General features: G+C 45.8%; 1 protein-coding gene across 2 annotated transcripts; it reads right to left on the bottom strand.

Annotated features, from left to right (window-relative positions):
* Positions 1-866: 866 nt before the first annotated feature.
* Positions 867-16,848, bottom strand: Tmem218 (transmembrane protein 218). Of its 2 annotated transcripts, none has more exons than XM_087560866.1 (4): positions 16,767-16,836; positions 6,283-6,393; positions 5,377-5,479; positions 867-2,211 (listed from the first exon to the last, which is right to left on the bottom strand). In XM_087560866.1, exons 2-4 carry the CDS (start codon positions 6,390-6,392, stop codon positions 2,077-2,079), a joined length of 348 nt encoding a protein of 115 aa, XP_087416992.1. In that variant the 5' UTR covers position 6,393; positions 16,767-16,836; the 3' UTR covers positions 867-2,076. The 2 variants fall into 2 exon arrangements, with proteins under 2 accessions (XP_087416992.1, NP_001008326.1); NM_001008325.1 differs by having other exon boundaries at positions 1,500-2,211; positions 16,802-16,848.
* Positions 16,849-18,473: the final 1,625 nt, after the last annotated feature.

The raw sequence follows: 18,473 nt of genomic DNA, 5'->3' as shown, positions 1-18,473 counted from the left end.
TCAGAACGACATTTCTCTATGTCTTCCCCATGAGCTCTAGGCCAGACTAAGAATCAATTTCATTAGAAGGTTTCTGAATAAACTCTCATCTGGAAAGTTTCCCCAAGTTAAGCAGACAAGCCAGTTCAAGTGGAGCACGACTCTATCTGGTCCTTGCCAGTCTTAACTCCCAATAGTCACTGGTTTAAGCCTGTCGTTGGGCTGAGCTCCCATGACATTGTAGAATTGGGCTTTTCTATACTCCAACAATGGAATCAAGGAGACGTAGGAAAAAGAAGTGGCCCTATCCTCTCTCAAGTTCTCAACCAAGGGGTCACAAATCCTAGAGCCACTACTATCGACCTGTGTGCCGTGACCCTTTGGGGGGTCAAGTGATACCTTCACAGGAGTAGGATATCAGATATCCTGTATATCAGATAGTCACATTATAATTCATAGCTAGCAAAATTAGAGTTATGAAGTAGCAATGGAGATAATTTTATGGCTAGGGTTTACCACAACACGAGGAGCTGGATTAAAGGGTTGCGGCATCAGAAGGGTTGAGAACCCACTGGTGTGGAAGGTTTTTTTCTGTTGTGAGAGAAACTGGCTTCTGCCCCATCTGGGTTTGCCAACTGGCTGCTGTGTGAAGCCCAAGAGAGTCCATCACCTTAAACTTCAGGATTTTTCTACTTAAAAATAAGAGCAGTAGTAATACATTGTTCTAAAACTTCAGTCTCAAAGGAACTGCTACAGCCCAGGCATCTGGCTGGCACTGCCACCTTTCCCCCTTGTTCTCCCCGCTCTCAGACTAGACGACTCCTCTTCACATAGCTTTGGAGAGGCAGGGTGGCACTTTCAAAGCAGAAGCAGACTGGGCCCTCCACTCCATTTATTGACAAATTTTATTGATCTTGGGAGTTAGACAAATGTGACGTCATCCTATAAGCTGAGAATATACATTCCTTAATAATTTTGGAGAAAGAGTTTTCAAGATGAAAACACAGAGGCAGGGATATTGGGGGGGGGTGGGGACACATCTGCAATTCTAGTACCCAAGAAGGCTGAGGCAGAAGGAGCCAGCGTTCAAGCCAGCTCTAGGCCCCAAGTGAGACCTTGGAATCAACCAACTAAGCAACTGACCAAGAGATAAGAAGACCCAGGCCTGATGATTCAGGCCTAAAACCCCAGCTAATTGGGAAACTATGGCAGGGTGACAAGTTCAAAGCCAGCCTGGGAAACAGTGCAATTTTTTTTCAAGACAAAAATTGTAAGTAGAGGGATAGGATAGTAGTGTACTTGTATGAGGCCATGGGTTCAATGTATAATACTGCCAAAGAAAGAAACTAGAAAGGGCCAAAGCCCAAAGTGGACACATACACAATACTAAACACTTAAAGCATCCGAAGGCCACCAAATTTGGGAGAAAAAGACCCAAAATACATGGCAGGAAGACATCTAACATTTCCGTACCTCCCTTCTAATCTCTGAGCAAACTTCAAATGTAGATACCCAAAAGCTGTAGCCATGAGTTTGTTTATTGCGTTGTTGGAACTCAGGCAGTGCCACACACTGTCTTTACAGAGCTCAGTGGGACTGCACATAAGGAATGGTCAACAAACGATGTCTCATACGTCTTCCATACTATCTCATTAAAGCAATTTCATGTTTGAGTGCCTTTCTCTTCCAAACGGTTCCAAATACTCAACTGAGAACTTTATTTATACGTTATTAAAAAGGACCGGCTTCTTCTGTTGGACAACAGAGCCCAAAACTCCTTTCCCCCAAGTCCACTACTCACAGCTTGACTGAACATTTACCCAAGGCGGATCACTGTCACTGCTATTCATTCAAAACAGACAGAAATCCTGAGTGTGGGTTCTGAGAAGACAGTTGTGCCTGTCTTGATGGTGACAATTTACATCCATGGACTCTGCTTTGCTACTGAGTTTCTGAAGGCCAAGGCTCAGGAGGACTGCCTTAGCAACAAATGGTTATTCCTCTAGTCTGAAGACATGAAGGTGGCCGAGGCTCCGGAGAGTGCCTTTGTGCTTATCATCCATGATGCCAACATGTCCCGTGCTTCCGTTACCACGCTCAGCAGGACCTCAGTGGCTTGGCATAGATTGGCTCCAGCACATGATGAGTAAGAAGCAGGAAGAGGCCTCCAAGAAAGACAGCACTGAGAAAAGCCAGCAGGACATAGCGGCCGATGAAAAAGGCATCCACAATCTAGAAAGAGAAAATATCAAAATGGAACCTCTGCCATGCCGGTGCCCGGCCTGTGGGAACCAGAAATCGGATGGCTGTGCTGGGTGTTTCTTTGTAACTTCAAGTCGTATCCTGCCCTGGGTTCCCTCTGCCTTTGGATAAGAAAACTCAGCTTCCTGCGAAGAAAATGAGAGTTTTTCACAGGAAAGGAGGAGGAGGAGTGTAGGGGGGCGGGGGGGTGAAGGCAGTAGCGGAGGAGGAGGAGGAGGAGGAAGAGCAACCACAACTAGTAATAATAATAAGGTACAGGAAACCAATGGCTCAATTTAGGGGGAAGAGTAGTGTTCAGAACAAGCTGACTCTGAAGCTTTCATCAGAAGAGTTCTGAACCCTAATTGCAAGGGAGGGAGGGAAAGTGGCCACTTATCTAAGATATTAAAGCACTAAAAGGGTATGGAACTTGCCCCATCATACAGTTGGTTGCCTAGTAACCAGTCATATGGGAAGCCCCAATTTTACCGGTCTTTGTTGACAAAAACCTGTATCTGCTATTGGCTCTGCCCAGATGTCTGCCGTCCACTTGTAAGGAACAGAGCTCTATTCTCCCCAAAGCTAAGCAGTGGTGCTGAAATGGGCAGGGAAAGCAGGTATCATAAGCCAAATGAGTGCCTAACTTACTTCACAGAAGCCATGAGAACCCACTTCCTGGAGAGATTCCCAAATGCCTGACAGTAATGGTCACAGCCTAAATAACAGCCCAGAGACCCTAAGGCCTTGAGCCTGTGAATGCATGGATTGCACGACCAAGTGGAGTTAAGGCTATGACCTGAAAGTCGGCAGATTAGCTTGGATTATCCAATCCAGGGAGGCCCAATGTTAACAGAGTTTTTAAAAGATAAAGGCATGCTGGAGGCAGAGGTGGGCGGATCTCCACTGCATTTCAGACCAGCCAAGGCTACACGGTAAGGCTTTGTCTCAAGAAACAAAACAGAATGAAAGAAGCAGAAAATACGTTCGGGAAAGGAGACGTGAGATGGATACAGTCAGAGAGGTGACACACTGCTGGCTCTGCAGATGGCCACAGACGGAAGCCATGAGCCAGGCACTAGGAGCAGCCTTCAAAGCTGGAAGAAGTCAGCAAGTGAGCATTCTTCCAGAACCGCTGGAAAGATCAGGGAGACTGGTGATGGGCTGCTAACCCACAAATAACAAATTTACGTACCGTAGGAACCATTATGCTGGCAGAAATTTGTTACAGCAGCAACAGAAAGCTAATACAGTGTTGATGCACAAAGCCCCTGAACAATCTTAGCAGAGGTATGGGTGAGATCCGAAGACATCAAGAAGACGACTGCGGCCACCCCGGCTGCTCCAGAGACTACCCCAACAGTCAACTTACAACCAAGGTCAGGTTGATAAAACAGCTTTAACATAACTTTGACCTTGGCTCTGGTACTGAACAAGTCTCTCGCGGGCTACATGTTTGCTCGCTTGACTGTTTCACTTTTTAATTAGCCAATTAGCAGGCCTTGGGTGCAGAAGGCCCAGGCCATGTATTATTGATACAGTATTGAGCCAGGCTCCTGCAGGGGCAGGCTCTCAGAACCTAAGAACGAAAGCTCCAATTCTGCTGGCCATGCTGACAAACATGTTTTGCTCAATCCTGGTTGTCTCCTGGGTCCGAAACTCATATGACGGAGGAGAGGGTTTGATTTGAAAATGTGCCTTTTCTACTAGTCACACCTGCAATAATTACAAACATGGTAGCGTGTATCACTCTCTTCTCCTAAAAACAAAGAAACTGGGGTAGGCCATTTGCAGAGAAGAGCCTGACACCCAAGGGAATGACTCCTGGAATCTGTGTGGTAAGCATAATTTCCCTTAGAGTTTCCAGAGCTAATTTCCTTCTTCTCGCCGTCATTAGTCTCAGGTAGAGCTGGAAGTGTGTGTTCATTTTACTTCAAAATATTATGTAATTTTATGGACTATGTCAGATTGACAATCTGTCAGATTTGGAGAATGGTCTTTGATATTCTATTGAGTTCCAACAAGTGTGAAGATTTTGGGGGGGGGTGATGGAGTATGTTTTTTGAGACAGGGTTTCTCTGTGCAGCTCTGTCCGTCCGGGAAGTCACTCTGTAGACCAAGCTTCCCTCAAACTCAGACATCCACTTGCCTCTGCCTGCCACACGCTGGGATTAAAGGCGTGCGCCACTGCCCGGCACACTTGAAGATTCTGAGGACAGAGCCCAGCTTAAATCCTTGCTCTGCTCTTCCTGGAGTGTGGATTTGAGCAGGTCACCTGACCCTCTTACCCGGAAAACAAGAGTACCTAACTTAGGGTTGCCAAGTGGTTTCAAAGAGACAATGTAAACAAGGTGTTTAGCACAGGTCTCTGAATACAGTAATCCTTTAAGAATGTTAACTACTAGCATGGCTTCTACTCCTAAATTAAAATAGCTATTGGGAGGAAATCAGAATACCACAAGAAGATGTCATGGGACAGACAGGTCAGTACCCTTAGCAAGAGCCTATGGGTCTGAGAGCAGCCACACACGGTAGAACCAGCCTCAAGTCAGGAATGAACCAGAACAGGTGAGGTCTCAGAAATGGGACAGTGGCAGGGGTGGTGCAAATCTATTTACAAAAGTAGGGGCTGGCAGATGTGGTCTAGGGGATGAATATGACACTCATTGGTATAGAGCGCATCTGTAATTCACCTTCTGCTTCCCATAGAAAGGCTCCTCTTACCTACTGTTCTTGATGGAAATGACTCTCTTAACACAACAGTGGAAAAAGTCCCTCAGGATGGAAAAGCACCCCGAGAGCAGTACACCCATTTAGACCAGGACCTGAGACTCTGAACCAATGCTACCAGGAGTGGGGAACACGGCACTTACAGCCTACGCCAGCCAGTTCCTGGTTCCTAACTCTCTTCTCTTCCTGTCTATAAGTAAGGAGTGGCTTTCTACACTGTCATTCAACTTGATGCAAGTGGCAAATGACGTCACACCAGATAAATCGCTGCCCGGTGGTGCTGCTGCTGCGGGTGAGATCCTTAAGACCCTTTTGCAGGGTAAAGGGACAGGAGCCCTGCAGCTCCTTTGGCGACTCACTGCTTGAACAGCTCTCAGGGCAGGGTGGAGGGGCTGAGATTAGGAGCAAAATGAAACCCAGTAGCTTTACCTTCATTTCACCTTGTGGGGCCGGGAATTCACTGGCTCGAGGGAAAAGCAATAGAACTGTGGTGATGATCAGAGCACCCAGGAAGACGAAGATGATGGAGAACCTGGGAGCAAAGAGACCTGAGTATCAGAAGCACTGTGGACTGTCTACTTCTAACCGGTAGGCCTGTGCTGGGGTCACAGGCCTGTGCTGGCTTGTCCCTGAAGGACCACAAAGTCCTCCACCCCGAAGCCTTGCTTCCCAGGACAGGTACCAGCTGGGTATCTTCCTATTTATTCCCGGTAACTCCCAATTCCTAACAATGGGAATTCATCGTTTTCTGCACAAAGTGTCCATTCATGCGTATAGCATACACATCCCTCCCATTCCCACACACCTTTGTTCTTTCAGACCAGAACACTTCGGCAAATACTGCAGCTGTCTGTTTATTACTGTTCATAACCCTGACATTGTGTATCTCAAGTGTCTCCAGGATTAGGTTATAGCTTGGTACTGAGGGCCAGGCCGTCTCACTGTAAACTTCAGTGTCTGTGGGCCCATGGTAAAGTCTTAAGGATTGGACCAAGCATGTGCCATAAATCTGAACAATTAGACAAAACTTCTGCCTACAACTCCCAAGGAACTCAAGAGCAGCCAAAGTAGATTTTCTCGTCATCTCTGCCTCCCTCCCACCATCCATCTCCTCCACAGTGAGAACTGAAGAACACGCTTCCGTTGCCCTCCCACCTCTGCCTCAGAGCATAAATAACACAGTTAGTGCTTATGATAAGAGGTTAAAATGCAACTCGTTCAAACTGCCAGTAATTACAAAAATGATCTTCTGAATTCTAAATGTTTAATGAGCGTCAGCGATTTTTACCTCTAATTGCTTTTACCTAGGACTCCCGGCTGGAAAGAATGCCTTACCTAGCTATCCCAGAGGCTCTGCATAACAGCACACACAGCAGCAGCACCAACACCCAGAGCAGAGCGAGGAGGAACACGCCAGCACCCACTCCCAGCACCATGCCAGCCATCCTAGGGGACAGAGAGCAGCATTAGCCTCTGGTTGCCCCCCTCCCCTCCTGTGTGTGCCTACTGTTCAGACATCGCAGAAAGCCTGGACTCGGTGTGAGGAGTCTTGGTGACCACTATGTCAGGAGGCTCACTCATGGTCTTTAATTTTCAGGGATGTCCAGCCCCAGAGCCCCTTAATGAAAACTGGGAATGCAGAACCCAGAGCTCTCTTTATGTGTGAATAGGGGTGGGGATTGGGGGAGGGGTGTTGGATGGAGGCTGCTTTCTACTCTGCCTATTGTCATTTCAAATTCAGGCTCTTCGGCTCCACTTTGATTTCTGGAGCCCACATTAGAAATCTGAGCTCTTTTTCTTCCACAAAACTTAACCAAGTCTTCTTCAAAGGCTACAGAAAGCCAAGGCTTCAGTTAAACTTAGACTCAGCAGGCAATCACAAGACAGAAACTTCCACTCTGCTGTCAAGTTCTCATTCACAGAAGGAAGGAAACACCCAGTCCCTAGAACAGACATCACCCCTTTGGGTTCCTACGATAGGCTAAGCGCTCTATACTGGCTTGTTTAGTCTCGGCAATCAGAAAGGTATTGCATCTGAGCTATACAAGAGGCAAGTTAGTGTTGGTTTCCTAGTTGTGGCTCACAACAGGAATTCCTTCTTTCAGCCCTTAACACCATGGGTCTGAAACAGAGGTGTCCAAGGGGCCACGCATCCCCTACAGGATCTAAGGGAGGATGCTTCCTTGGCTCCTCTAGTTTCTGGTGACCCCAGGCACTCCCTTGCTTGCACCTACAGGAACTGTCATCTCCACGTGACATTTCCCTTCTCTGTCTTCTGTCTACCTATTATCACCAGATGTAAGGTCTAAACCCACATCAAAGATCCTTTTGCCAAATAGATCACCACAGATGCTGAAAGTCAGGCTATCCTGGGGGTGGGCGGGGTACCATTCTCTCCACTAATGAGGCAATGCCATTCTAGAGCACGTTCCTGAGTTTCTTTTTTAGTGTCAGAGACAGATCTTAGGAAAACAGCTTCTTCCTCGGGTTTCTGGGTTTCTTTGGCTGATTTAAACACAATGGAAATAGACTGAGGTCTTTTGTTGTAAGTTTGTTGGGAAAGAGACTCTAAGCATGAACAGGGAAGAAGGGAAGGGAAGGGAAGGGAAGGGAGGGGAGGGGAGGGGAGGGAAGGGAAGGGAAGGGAAGAAAGTTTATTCAGTCAACATTGTGCTGTGCCCACCATGGAAAGCACTGTGCTCCTCCTTAGGGATGACAAAGAGAAATAAGACACACATTCCAGCAAAGCTTACAGTCTACCAGAGAACATCGAGATGCAAACGCCTATCTGTATTACGTTCTTATTTGCAGCAAGAGCAACACATATTGAAAGCTGAGACAGGGAGAAGGTTAAGGGGGTATCAGCACTTGCACACTTGGGAAGGAATCAGAGAGGCAGAATGGCAGAGCTGAGACAGGGAGAAGGTTAAGGGGACTTAAGGCACTTGCACACTGGGGAGGAATTGGTGTAACAGGATGGCAGAGTAGAGGGAGTTCCCACTTGCCTCTGTCCTCCCAACAGAGCACTCTGCCCTCATTAGAGCCCCGAGGACATCATGTTAGTAACTGCAGCACGGTGAGTACTTTCCTGTCTTCACATCTCTGTACTTGACGTTTCCAGAGGTAGGATTCGACTGTCAGCCCCCAGCAAGGCAGGCACCCGCTAGTTGGTTATTTGTGTGGCCTCTCCTCATAATGTGGCTTCATTGGAGGAGGGTCATCCTCAGACAGCCCTTCTCTGACTTGCCATCTAAAATAACTCTCCAAAAGAGTCTCTCTGTGTCTTTCAGAGAACTCTTCACTGTAGTTAATGTTGCATGACAGGCAAATGCCCTATTACAGATCCTTAGCCTCCACGGTTAGCTCTCCTATCCATTTGTTTACAAGTTCATTTTCTACCTCTTATTAAGATTAAAAAAAAAAAAAAACCTCCCGAGGACAGAAACTGTTTTGCCCACCCTGCTCTCCCCAGTTCTCAGCATCAAGATTATGTAAAACAAATATTTGCTGGTGAATAAATGAAGCCATGCTGACCAGTCTACAAAATTCAAGTGAAGGGGAGGTAAGACCACAGTGGCACACTGTAGACAGATGATGGGAACTGTTGGTTAATGGGGCTAACAGCAGAAGTGTCTAACAAAATGGAATCTTAAAAACCGGAGGTGTAAAAAGGTAACATTCTAAAGCGCTCTTAGTTTAATGTACCCCCAAAGCCTGATGGGTAAGCAGGAACTGGGCTCAAAGTCCACAGTGGTTCTGACTGGAGATGGAGGCCTAAGAAGGTTCTCCATGTTGTGCCTCAGCTCATGAGATCCCTAATATAAACCACACTAAAAGTGAAAAACCTACAGGATCCCCAAGAGGCTAAAGTAAAGTCGCTGTTGGGGTACCACTCAGTAGGCATGCAAAGTTCCTTCAAGAATAAATCTGTGGGGACCAGGGAGGTGGCTAAGTTGGTAAGGTGTCTACTGCATACGCAAGAGGCCCCAAGTTCCAATCTCTGGCAGTCACAGAAAAGCAGTAGTGACCATGGTACTCTCAGCACTGGGGAGTGGGTTAAGGAGAGTCCTGGAGCTCACTGGTGGTCAGTCTAGCCTGACCACTGTGGGAAATCCTGACTGAAAAATAAGATGGAGACACAACCAAAGAAGACACCTGGCCTTGACCTCTGGCCTCTACCAAACACTTGCATAATAGTAACAAGAACTACTATGCACACAGGGACACTTGAACACACGCATGAACACACCCACATAAACATACACACAATTTTTAAAGAATAAATATGAAATAGGCTGGGAGGTTGGGATCAATGGCGGAGCAGTGGCCTCCCACAAACGAGGCTGTGGGTGAGATCCTCTGTGCCACGCAGAGTGAGAAATTTTCAATTTTATACGACACAACGATGATCACAGTCAGTGTAAGGAGTACCCCAGAGTTGACCATTGAGAGATTCTCATCCTGAATTTTTTAAAAAATTCAAAGTAGCTCTTTATAAAAGCGAGAGAAATGGCAAACGAGAGGGTGAAAACACTGAATTTGAGAAAGATACACGAGGCAGACACTAGGAGAGCCACGGCAGGGAAAGGAGGCAAGGACACCCAATATACACAGAGCTCCAGCCTTGCAGGACTAAAGTCCTGGAGCTCTGATTCACAGTCAGGCAAACACCACACAGTAAACTGCACAGTGCAATTGGCCAGGGTGGGGAACGCCATCTTGTATGCTTTGCCACCACAGGGTGAAACAACATAAAAGTTAGTGGAACAGTATTTGTAACAAAAAAAAAAAAAAAAAAAAAAAAAGCATACGTAAAGATTTGAAAGTGTCCATAAGAACAGGTTTGAGAGAAACAATTTAGTCAAGAGATATAACCTGGAGGACACATGAACCTAACCACAAAACCTCTAAACGTACAGTCAAACAGACAAGAGCACTACAACAAATGGCACACACAAGTTAATGGATTTTACTGTTATTTCAGAAATCAGAGGGAAACAAGAGAACCAATTTCACACAGAGAACAGCAGAATGGCCAATACATGTAAATCCTTACCTCACTAGCCACCAGAAAAATGCAAATAAAAACCAATCGAAGGATCTCTATATGTCTACCAGGATGGCCAAAGGATGATAGCAGTCAGTCCACAGGGATGAAGATGGCAGTCAGTCTATAGGATGAAGATGGCAGTCAGTCTATAGGGATGAAGATGGCAGACAGTCTATAGGGATGAAGATGGCAGTCAGTCTATAGGGATGAGGATGGCAGACAGTCTATAGGGATGAGGATGGCAGTCAGTCTATAGGGATGAGGATGGCAGTCAGTCTATAGGGATGAGGATGGCAGTCAGTCTATAGGATGAAGATGGCAGTCAGTCTATAGGGATGAAGATGGCAGACAGTCTATAGGATGAAGATGGCAGTCTATAGGGATAAAGATGGCAGTCAGTCTATAGGGATGAGGATGGCAGACAGTCTATAGGGATGAGGATGGCAGACAGTCTATAGGGATGAAGATGGCAGACAGTCTATAGGGATGAGGATGGCAGACAGTCTACAGGGATGAGGATGGCAGACAGTCTATAGGGATGAGGATGGCAGACAGTCCACAGGGATGAAGAGCCTAATGCACACAGTCCGTCACACACAGGGCTGCACCCAACAGTGTGGGTGAATTTCACAAGCATCAGGCGAAGGGCAGAGTGAAAAGTTCACTGTAGACTCCGATTATATAATGTTCGGAAACAGGGCCAACCGCTCCAGGGCACTGCTGAGGTCTGTTTACCTCGAGTGATGGGATGGGGCATGGATGATAAAACTGTTCTTTGATCTGGGTGTTGGTTTCCTGACTTTGTAACTTTGGTAATCTGTATCTAGCTATACACCTGGGGGGGTTGTTTCTGTATGTGTTACTTTTCTGAGAGGACTCAATGGTCACTGGACAGTTAATAAGATAAAATAAAAAGTTACCTTTTTTTTAAAAGTGGAATGCACTTTTTAAAATATAGTGATTTAGGGGCTGGAGAGATGGCTCAGCGGTTAAGAGCACTGACTGCTCTTCCAGAGGTCCTGAGTTCAATTCCCAGCAACCACAGGGTGGCTCACAACCATCTGTAATGGGATCCGATGCCCTCTTCTGGTGTGTCTCAGACAGCTACAGTGTACTCACATGCATAAAATAAATCTTTGGAAAAAAAAAAGTAGTGATTCGGGGCTGGGGATTTAGCTCAGTGGTAGAGCGCTTACCTAGGAAGTGCAAGGCCCTGGGTTCGGTCCCCAGCTCCGAAAAAAAGAACCAAAAAAAAAAAAAAAAAAAAAGTACTGATTCTTTATGACACATGAATCTATATAGTCACATACGACACACGACAGACAACAGAATGTGGTACCTGGGCATTTCGTGTCATTTAGGGGTTGTGGGGGACAAAATGAGGGTGTTGATGTGAAACGGGTGGTCATGAGCTGTGTCTTACAGCTAGGTGATAGTTGAGGTGGTATTGTCTTCACTACCTTCTAAGTATCTAAATAGAGTTCAAACTCGCATAGCAAAAATAGGCATGTATATGTACACATGTGTAAATATGATTAAGTACAAAACATATTTGTAAGATTTTTGCAGCCAAAATTATGCAACTTTATGCAAAGGCTTTTGAAAAGTACCTGGATAGTGGAATGAAGCAGGCTGTATAGAGAAATAACTCATGCTTTCAGATGAGATGGTTTGATGAAAAGATCTCAATTTTTCTTAACGTGAAAACTCAGTGCAATTCTAACCAAAATCTAAAAATACTTCTTTTTTTGTAAGGAATCCTAAATTCACACAGGAGAGTAAAGAGCCAAGAATAGCCAACACCACTCTGAGAACTAGGAACGGCAATGTGCTTTTCTTGTCGCCAACTGCCACAGACACGTTATGAAACCAAGGTAATTAAAACAGTGTGACAGTGGGACAAAGACACATGGACCAATCGCACGGAACTGAAAGCCCAGACGCAGATCTGGGCATTTGTGAGGACTTCATACTCCCTAGGAAGTGGCTGGCTTCGTGGCCCAGTGTGAAGAGGGCTTCACAGTGGTGGTAACGCAGATGAATATCTAGCCAGGAAACAATAAAGCTCGACCTCTACCCCGTAGCTTGTACAGAAGTCGATTTTTAGTGGAAGTAATTCATAATGAAACAGCATATGTTCGAATGTATGAGCGTTCGGGCTGACTACACTAGAATACATAATGAAGTACAGTAGTCAGATGCTCGCCTAAACTTAGCGAGCGAGAGCCCCACATGCAGACCATGCAGGTGTGTTGTGCTGGCAACTCAAATACCACGAGCTGTGCCGCCTTCGGTTAGATGATTTTTTTCTAGACCGGGGAACAAGTTCCAAACCACAGATCAGTATAATTTTCCCTTGAATTACATTCCTGGAAATTACACTTCACTGAACTGTGCCAAAAAATACATTATGTTAACACGAAAAATGGGAGTTAGGTTCTAGGCCCAGATAATTATTAAATGAATATCATAGAGGGCATTGGAAAGTTGCACAAGGTGCAAGGTGACTCTTCGTCTGAGGGCTGCCCGAACATTCCACAGCGTCCAACAGTCTGATCTCTCTGGCATATTCCAACCACGGTGATAGCTCAAGTTGGCCTCAAATGTCCCTTAGCGGCATGCACCGCCCTTGAAAAAAAAGTTCTAGAAACTCTCATCTACAGAGACACACACGAGGGAAGTCATTGTCATTTCCATAGCAGAGAGGAGGTAAATGCTACAACCTATCCAGTGGATTTATTATATTCTCACTATGAACACTTCAAACGAATGGACCTGATCTACATACATCGACACGCGGATATAAACCACAAGCAGTGCTGAGGGATGAAAGCAGGTTGCAAGCCAGGAACAGTGGCCGGTGTCTGTAGTGGGCGTCTGAGGGAGACACATCTCTAGATCCAGACCAGCGAGGGCCCATCTTAAACAAACACAGACACAAATATACACATACAAAAGCACGGGAGCAAATAAACAGCCGCCTTTTCTTTTTCCTCTTCTAGGGACAGGGTCTAGAGATACTTGGTATGGCCCAGTGTCTGCCATGCTGTTGTAGGCTTTCCTACAATGCAGCCTCTAAGAAAACTAGGCTGCCTCTAAGCCCCTGGCAACAGGATGGTTACCGTTATATCAAGAAGGTTGGGAGAATACCTAAATCTACATGTAGTGTGAGACCAGGCAGACTCCCAGGGGTTCCTGCTGGAAGACACGATGTCCTTATGAGATTGTCTAAGACAAAGAAGCAGGGCAGCAGGGCCTATGGTGGTTCCATGTGTGCCGAGTGTGTCTGTGACAGCATCAAGCTGCCTTTCTTATTGAGGAGCAGAAAACTTGTGAACCGGGCTGAAGGCATGGAGTCAGAAAGCAAAATAAACGTGGAGCTTTTTTAAGTAATTAAAAAAATAAAACATAGCTTGAAGTGGGGAAAGGTAAATAAAAGTAAGCCATAAACTGAAATCCAAAGTATTTGATTTACATTTTGAACTTAAAAGAAGTTATCTTCAATTATATACATACATACACACACACACACACACACACACATACATACATACATACACATATGCATATAAATATATTATCTATACATCAAAAGTATAATGGTATGGGTACTGGGCTGGGGAAATGGTTCAGTCAATAAAGTGCTTGCCCTGGAAGTGGGAAGAATTAGATTACTGAACCCATGTGAAAAGTACTTTTAACTCCAGTGCTGGAGAGGTAGAGATGGGAGGATCCTGGGAGTTGACTGGGCAGCTACTCCTCCCTAGTTAAACTCTAGATCACTGAGACCCTGTCTCAAACATAGTAGACAAGAGTTCCTGAGGATCACACACACACACACACACACATGTCCTCCCACATGCACACACATGTAAGTGCACCAACCCCGGAACACGCATAATAAACAACAACAAAAGAAAAATGAGTGTAGATTGAACACAGTGATTCTGGGAAGAGTCTCCGGGAGGGAGGACGAAAACAGGATGGGACCAGCAAAGAGGATAGAAGGGATTTTAACAATTTCTGATGCTTCGTTTCTTTAAGATTAAAAACCATGAGCAGAATGCTAATATTTATTAATCTGGCTGGCAGACACCCCAAAATAGAGATTTCGATAGCCTCTAGTTCTTAAACATTTGTGAGACTTACTTTTAAAGTTGTGTCCCATGTTTATTTTTATTGTACGCCCACCGGTCTTTTGCCTGTGTATATGTCTGTGCAAGGGTGTCAGGTCCCCTGAGGTTATAGCCGCAGACAGTTGTGAGCTGCTGTGTGAGTGTGAGAATTGAGCCTCAGTCCTCTGCTAGTGCTCTTAACTGCTGAGCCATCTTCCCAGGCTGAGACTTATGAGAGTTCATCATTTTCATAAGATGAATTTTATAGCTTAGTTTAGAGCAGCTTCAGGCCTATAATCCCAACTCCCTCAGTAGTTGACACAGAAGAATTTCAAGTTCAAGGCCCAACTGGGCAATTTGGTAAGACTGTTTGAAAGTAAAATTATCAAAAATGAATAAACAAATAAATAACCATGAGGCAGGGTTAGAGTGATCCAGTGGCACAGCTCTTGCGCAGAGCCAATCTCTCCCACATCGGAGTGTACCCTCACTTAAGACTCAGATTTGGTAGCAGAGACCGGAGACGGATGATCAGTTAGGGGACTACCACAATTCTCCAGCTAAGAACTTGCCTTAGCTACGGAAATGGAAAAGGGTCAAAAGGGAGATCAGAAACAACTAGGGTGACTGGCTGAGCCAGTCTACTTAGGATTAGCTGTGCTGTTTTGGGTATCATACAATAACCTAGAAGACAGGAACAAACTCTTATCCCCTAGAAATTGGGATAAATGACGGCTGAGGCTGGGAACACAAGAAGCACTGAACTTCTATCCCCATGGGTGCTGTCAGGCTCAGGTGACATCAAGTTGTACCTATAGTCTAACTTTTCAGTGACAGGAGAAACAGCTCCAAGCCCTTCTAAAACAAGAGTCATTGTTTCATAACCAAACAATTGTCTTGGGGTTCTTTAAAAAAATTTTTTTAATTGATGTTCGTGCATGAGCGTGTGATGATTGGCAAGTGCTGTGGAGGTCAGAAGAGGGCATTAGATTCCAGAAACTGGAGTTTTAGGTGGTTTTAAGCCTGGGCTGAGCCATCTCTCCAGCCCCAGTGACCTTCTGATCACCCATCATCTATCTACCTTCCCTGAGATTGCAGGTGTGGACCACTCCCTGTTTATGACACAATGGGGACAGAACTCAGGTCCTTGTGCATGCTAGGTGTGACTGTGCCATCTGGGCTACAACCCCACGCCTCGGGAATAGCTAAATTATTTGTTAGTGAGACTTGACTAAAACAAAAACAAAAAATGTCCATTTACTTAAGACTCAGAATACCATCCGAATAGTCTCTGAGAGTTGATGCTTAAGCCAACACAATTTTAAGAGTAAACTCATTTGAAGAAAGTAACCTAGAGGAGGGGGGAAAAAAACCCAATTTGTGCAAATTTAAACACCGTGTGCAACAGTTGACAAGATCAAGGCAAGGCCAGGTGCTCTGTTATTTTTCCTCCCTGTGAGGGAGGCTGTGAGGTCCCCTGTAAAGTTTCTCCAGACCCTTTTGAATGTGTATGTCTTTTGTTCTTCCTCCAACTAAGGTTGGTGCTACACCCCCTTTCACCCAACTTCCAGGGAAAAATGAAAAAACCCTGCACCCAGGGCTCGATGAAAACTATCATGCTCACCACCATGCTGACGATCTTTGTTTGTTTGCTTTTGTTTTCCGAGACACGGTTTCTTTGCCTACTCTTGGCTGCCTGGAGCTAGACCAGGCTGGCCTCACATAGAGAACTGACAGCCTCTGCCTCCCGAGTGTTGAGATTAAAGGTTTAAGCCACCACAGAAAAACAAGCTGAGGATCTTAAGGGAGAAAACACCTATTTCAGAGGACAGTTTACTGCCTGGGGCAGATGGAGATTATAGATAAGGCTGCTGGTGGACGATACCATACCGGTACCTCGAGCTTCAGAACCAAGTCCTTGAAAGCAATAGAAAATGATAGGTGTTTTGACAGGACTGCCTTTCCAGAGAAACCTTTTTTGATTTTCTTTCTTTTGTTTTTTCAAGACAGGATTTCTCTGTGTAACAGCCCTTGCAGTCCCGGGGAAAGGTTTGTAGACTAGGATGGCCTCGAACTCACAAAGATTTGCCTGCCTGTGCCTCCAGTGTGCTGGGACTAAAGATTAGCGCCACCATACCCAGCTCTCTTTTCAACTTTTTTTATTGCTTATTCCAAGCCTTCAAAAGTAGTTAGAATGGCCTGGTGTGGTAGTACACACTGGTCATCCTAGCATTCAAAAGGCTGGGGCAAGAGGACTACAAGTTTGAGGCGAGCCTGGGATATTTAGCAAGATCTCTCTCAAAAAACAACAAACTGGAGCACTGAGCGCCTATACTTTTTTTTTTCCTACCTTAAAAACTACGACCTCATTTGGGTTTTAAGATATTAGGCTAATGCCTCCATCTTTGTTGGTCAATCATTGCAAGTCTTGGCAAAATCAAGTGCCATCCCCCCCTAAACACCAGGTGACACCTGACGGTAGAAAGAGGGTGCATCACCGTCCTGCCCGTTTTACTAGGCAGGCAGCGACTCAGTCTGCAGGCTGCACCACACATCAGCTCCCAGTACCGCGTCTGGGGACACTGGGATCTGAGCAGTAATCCAGGCCGGCAGCCGGGATGACCTGCGGTGGTCCGCGCCTCTCCCGCCCTCACCTTCCAAACCTCTGCGGTCAGCCTCCGCTCCTCACCTGGCTTTCAGGTTCCTCACCAGGGCTCACCCCTCGCTCTCCGTCCCCTTCACCTAGGCTTTGGTGTACTTTGGACGAATCACAAGTCGGAATTCATTTAAAAAATTTATGGTGGACCAATCAAAGACGCTCTTTCAGCACCTAGCGTCTTTCTTACTAGCTGACGTTTGCTGTGGCTCCAGGCAACGCAAAGCGTGGTGGGTGGTGTGCACGTCAGTCTCCTTTACGACCTCTATTGGTCGACATGTACTGTCCTCAGTTTCGATTGGATAGCAATGCTTGTCAATCAAACCTCTGTAACCATTAAACCCTTAGACAACAACGGGAAGACTGTTTTGTAGCTTCTCGCAGTCCGGACTAGAGATTGCTCCGTCTGGTCTAGACTGTGGAGAGCTGTTCCGCGGTCTACACACCAGTGCCTGCCCCGCCATCTGATGATCAGTCCGCGGGAGGGGCCTAGGATTGTGGGGCAATCAAATCGGCTTGCCATTTCAAGGTTCCTAACATCCCTCCTGAATTGACTCCAAGATGACTAGTGAAAATAACAACACATTCTGTTATCCTTACTCAGCCTTACTTTATTGGTCGTTTTTCTTCCCTTAGCTTTTGACATGTACGGAGGAAGCAAGGATCAGTGAAACCAAGAGACTTGGGAAGAGGCCCGAGGTCAAATAAACTCTTTTTGTCATGGACGAGTGGTCTTCCCTACCTGGTACCCAGAATTTGTCAAGATTGTGTATCCAGGCTACATAGGGTGTTCAATCAAAAGATCAAGCCAGTGAAAGGAAACAGGTCAAAGTCTGCATTCTTCATTGTGCAGGCATGAAGGGAAAACAAACAAACAAAAGCAATATCAGATTTGTGAACTGCGGTCCTGGAAGCTGTGCACTTAAAAAAATACAGAAACAACGAGAAGCAAACAATTGGGCCTCAATGTATTCTGTCTGTCTGTCTATCTGTCTGCATGTCTCTGTTGTCTGTCTCTCCCTCTCCCCCTTTACTTCTTTCTCCTCCCCTTCCCTTCTCCTCAGATTCTCACTTATGTGACCCCGGAACTCATTCCGTAGACCAGGCTGGCCTTGAACTCACAGATCTGCCTGCTTCTGCCTCCCTAGTGCTGGGATCGAAGGCATGGGTCACTATCCTGGATTTCAGTGCACTCTGTTTCTGAATTGCGAATGAAGTGGGGGCTGATTGAATTTTACTGAATGTCGAAATCTACAGGTCCTTACTCCTTTACCAGCTGAGCCTTAGCTGACTGAGTTAATGTTATTGTTTCTGTAGCTATCAGAAACTAAGAGGTTACACAAGAAGTAAAACATGACTCCTGTCATAATGAGTTTTACATAGTTTTGTAGTGTCAGGCCAAGGACACTAGGTCTAAATCTAACTTATAGTTAGTTACTCTGGAGGATAGCAATGTTCCATGCTTGAGAACACTTTGTTGTTGAAGCTTTTATTTCCTGTGTATGTGTGTTCTGTCTACATGGTGCATGTAAGCCACATGCATGCACATGTCCCTAAAGGTCAGAAGAGGTTGTGACAGAGGCTCCATCCCTTTCCATCTAAGGTAGTTAACCCACTGAGGAGCCCTCAGGATGCAGTCACTTACCCTACAGCTCCTGGGAGCCAGCCTTTGGGGAGCTATCGTTCTAAGCCATAACAAATAGGT

Source organism: Rattus norvegicus, chromosome 8 (assembly GCF_021556685.1).
Source record: "Rattus norvegicus strain SHRSP/BbbUtx chromosome 8, alternate assembly SHRSP_T2T, whole genome shotgun sequence".
Taxonomy (NCBI): domain Eukaryota; kingdom Metazoa; phylum Chordata; class Mammalia; order Rodentia; family Muridae; genus Rattus; species Rattus norvegicus.
Note: the sequence above shows the minus strand (reverse complement) of the source record. Positions and strands in the feature narration are given on the sequence as shown.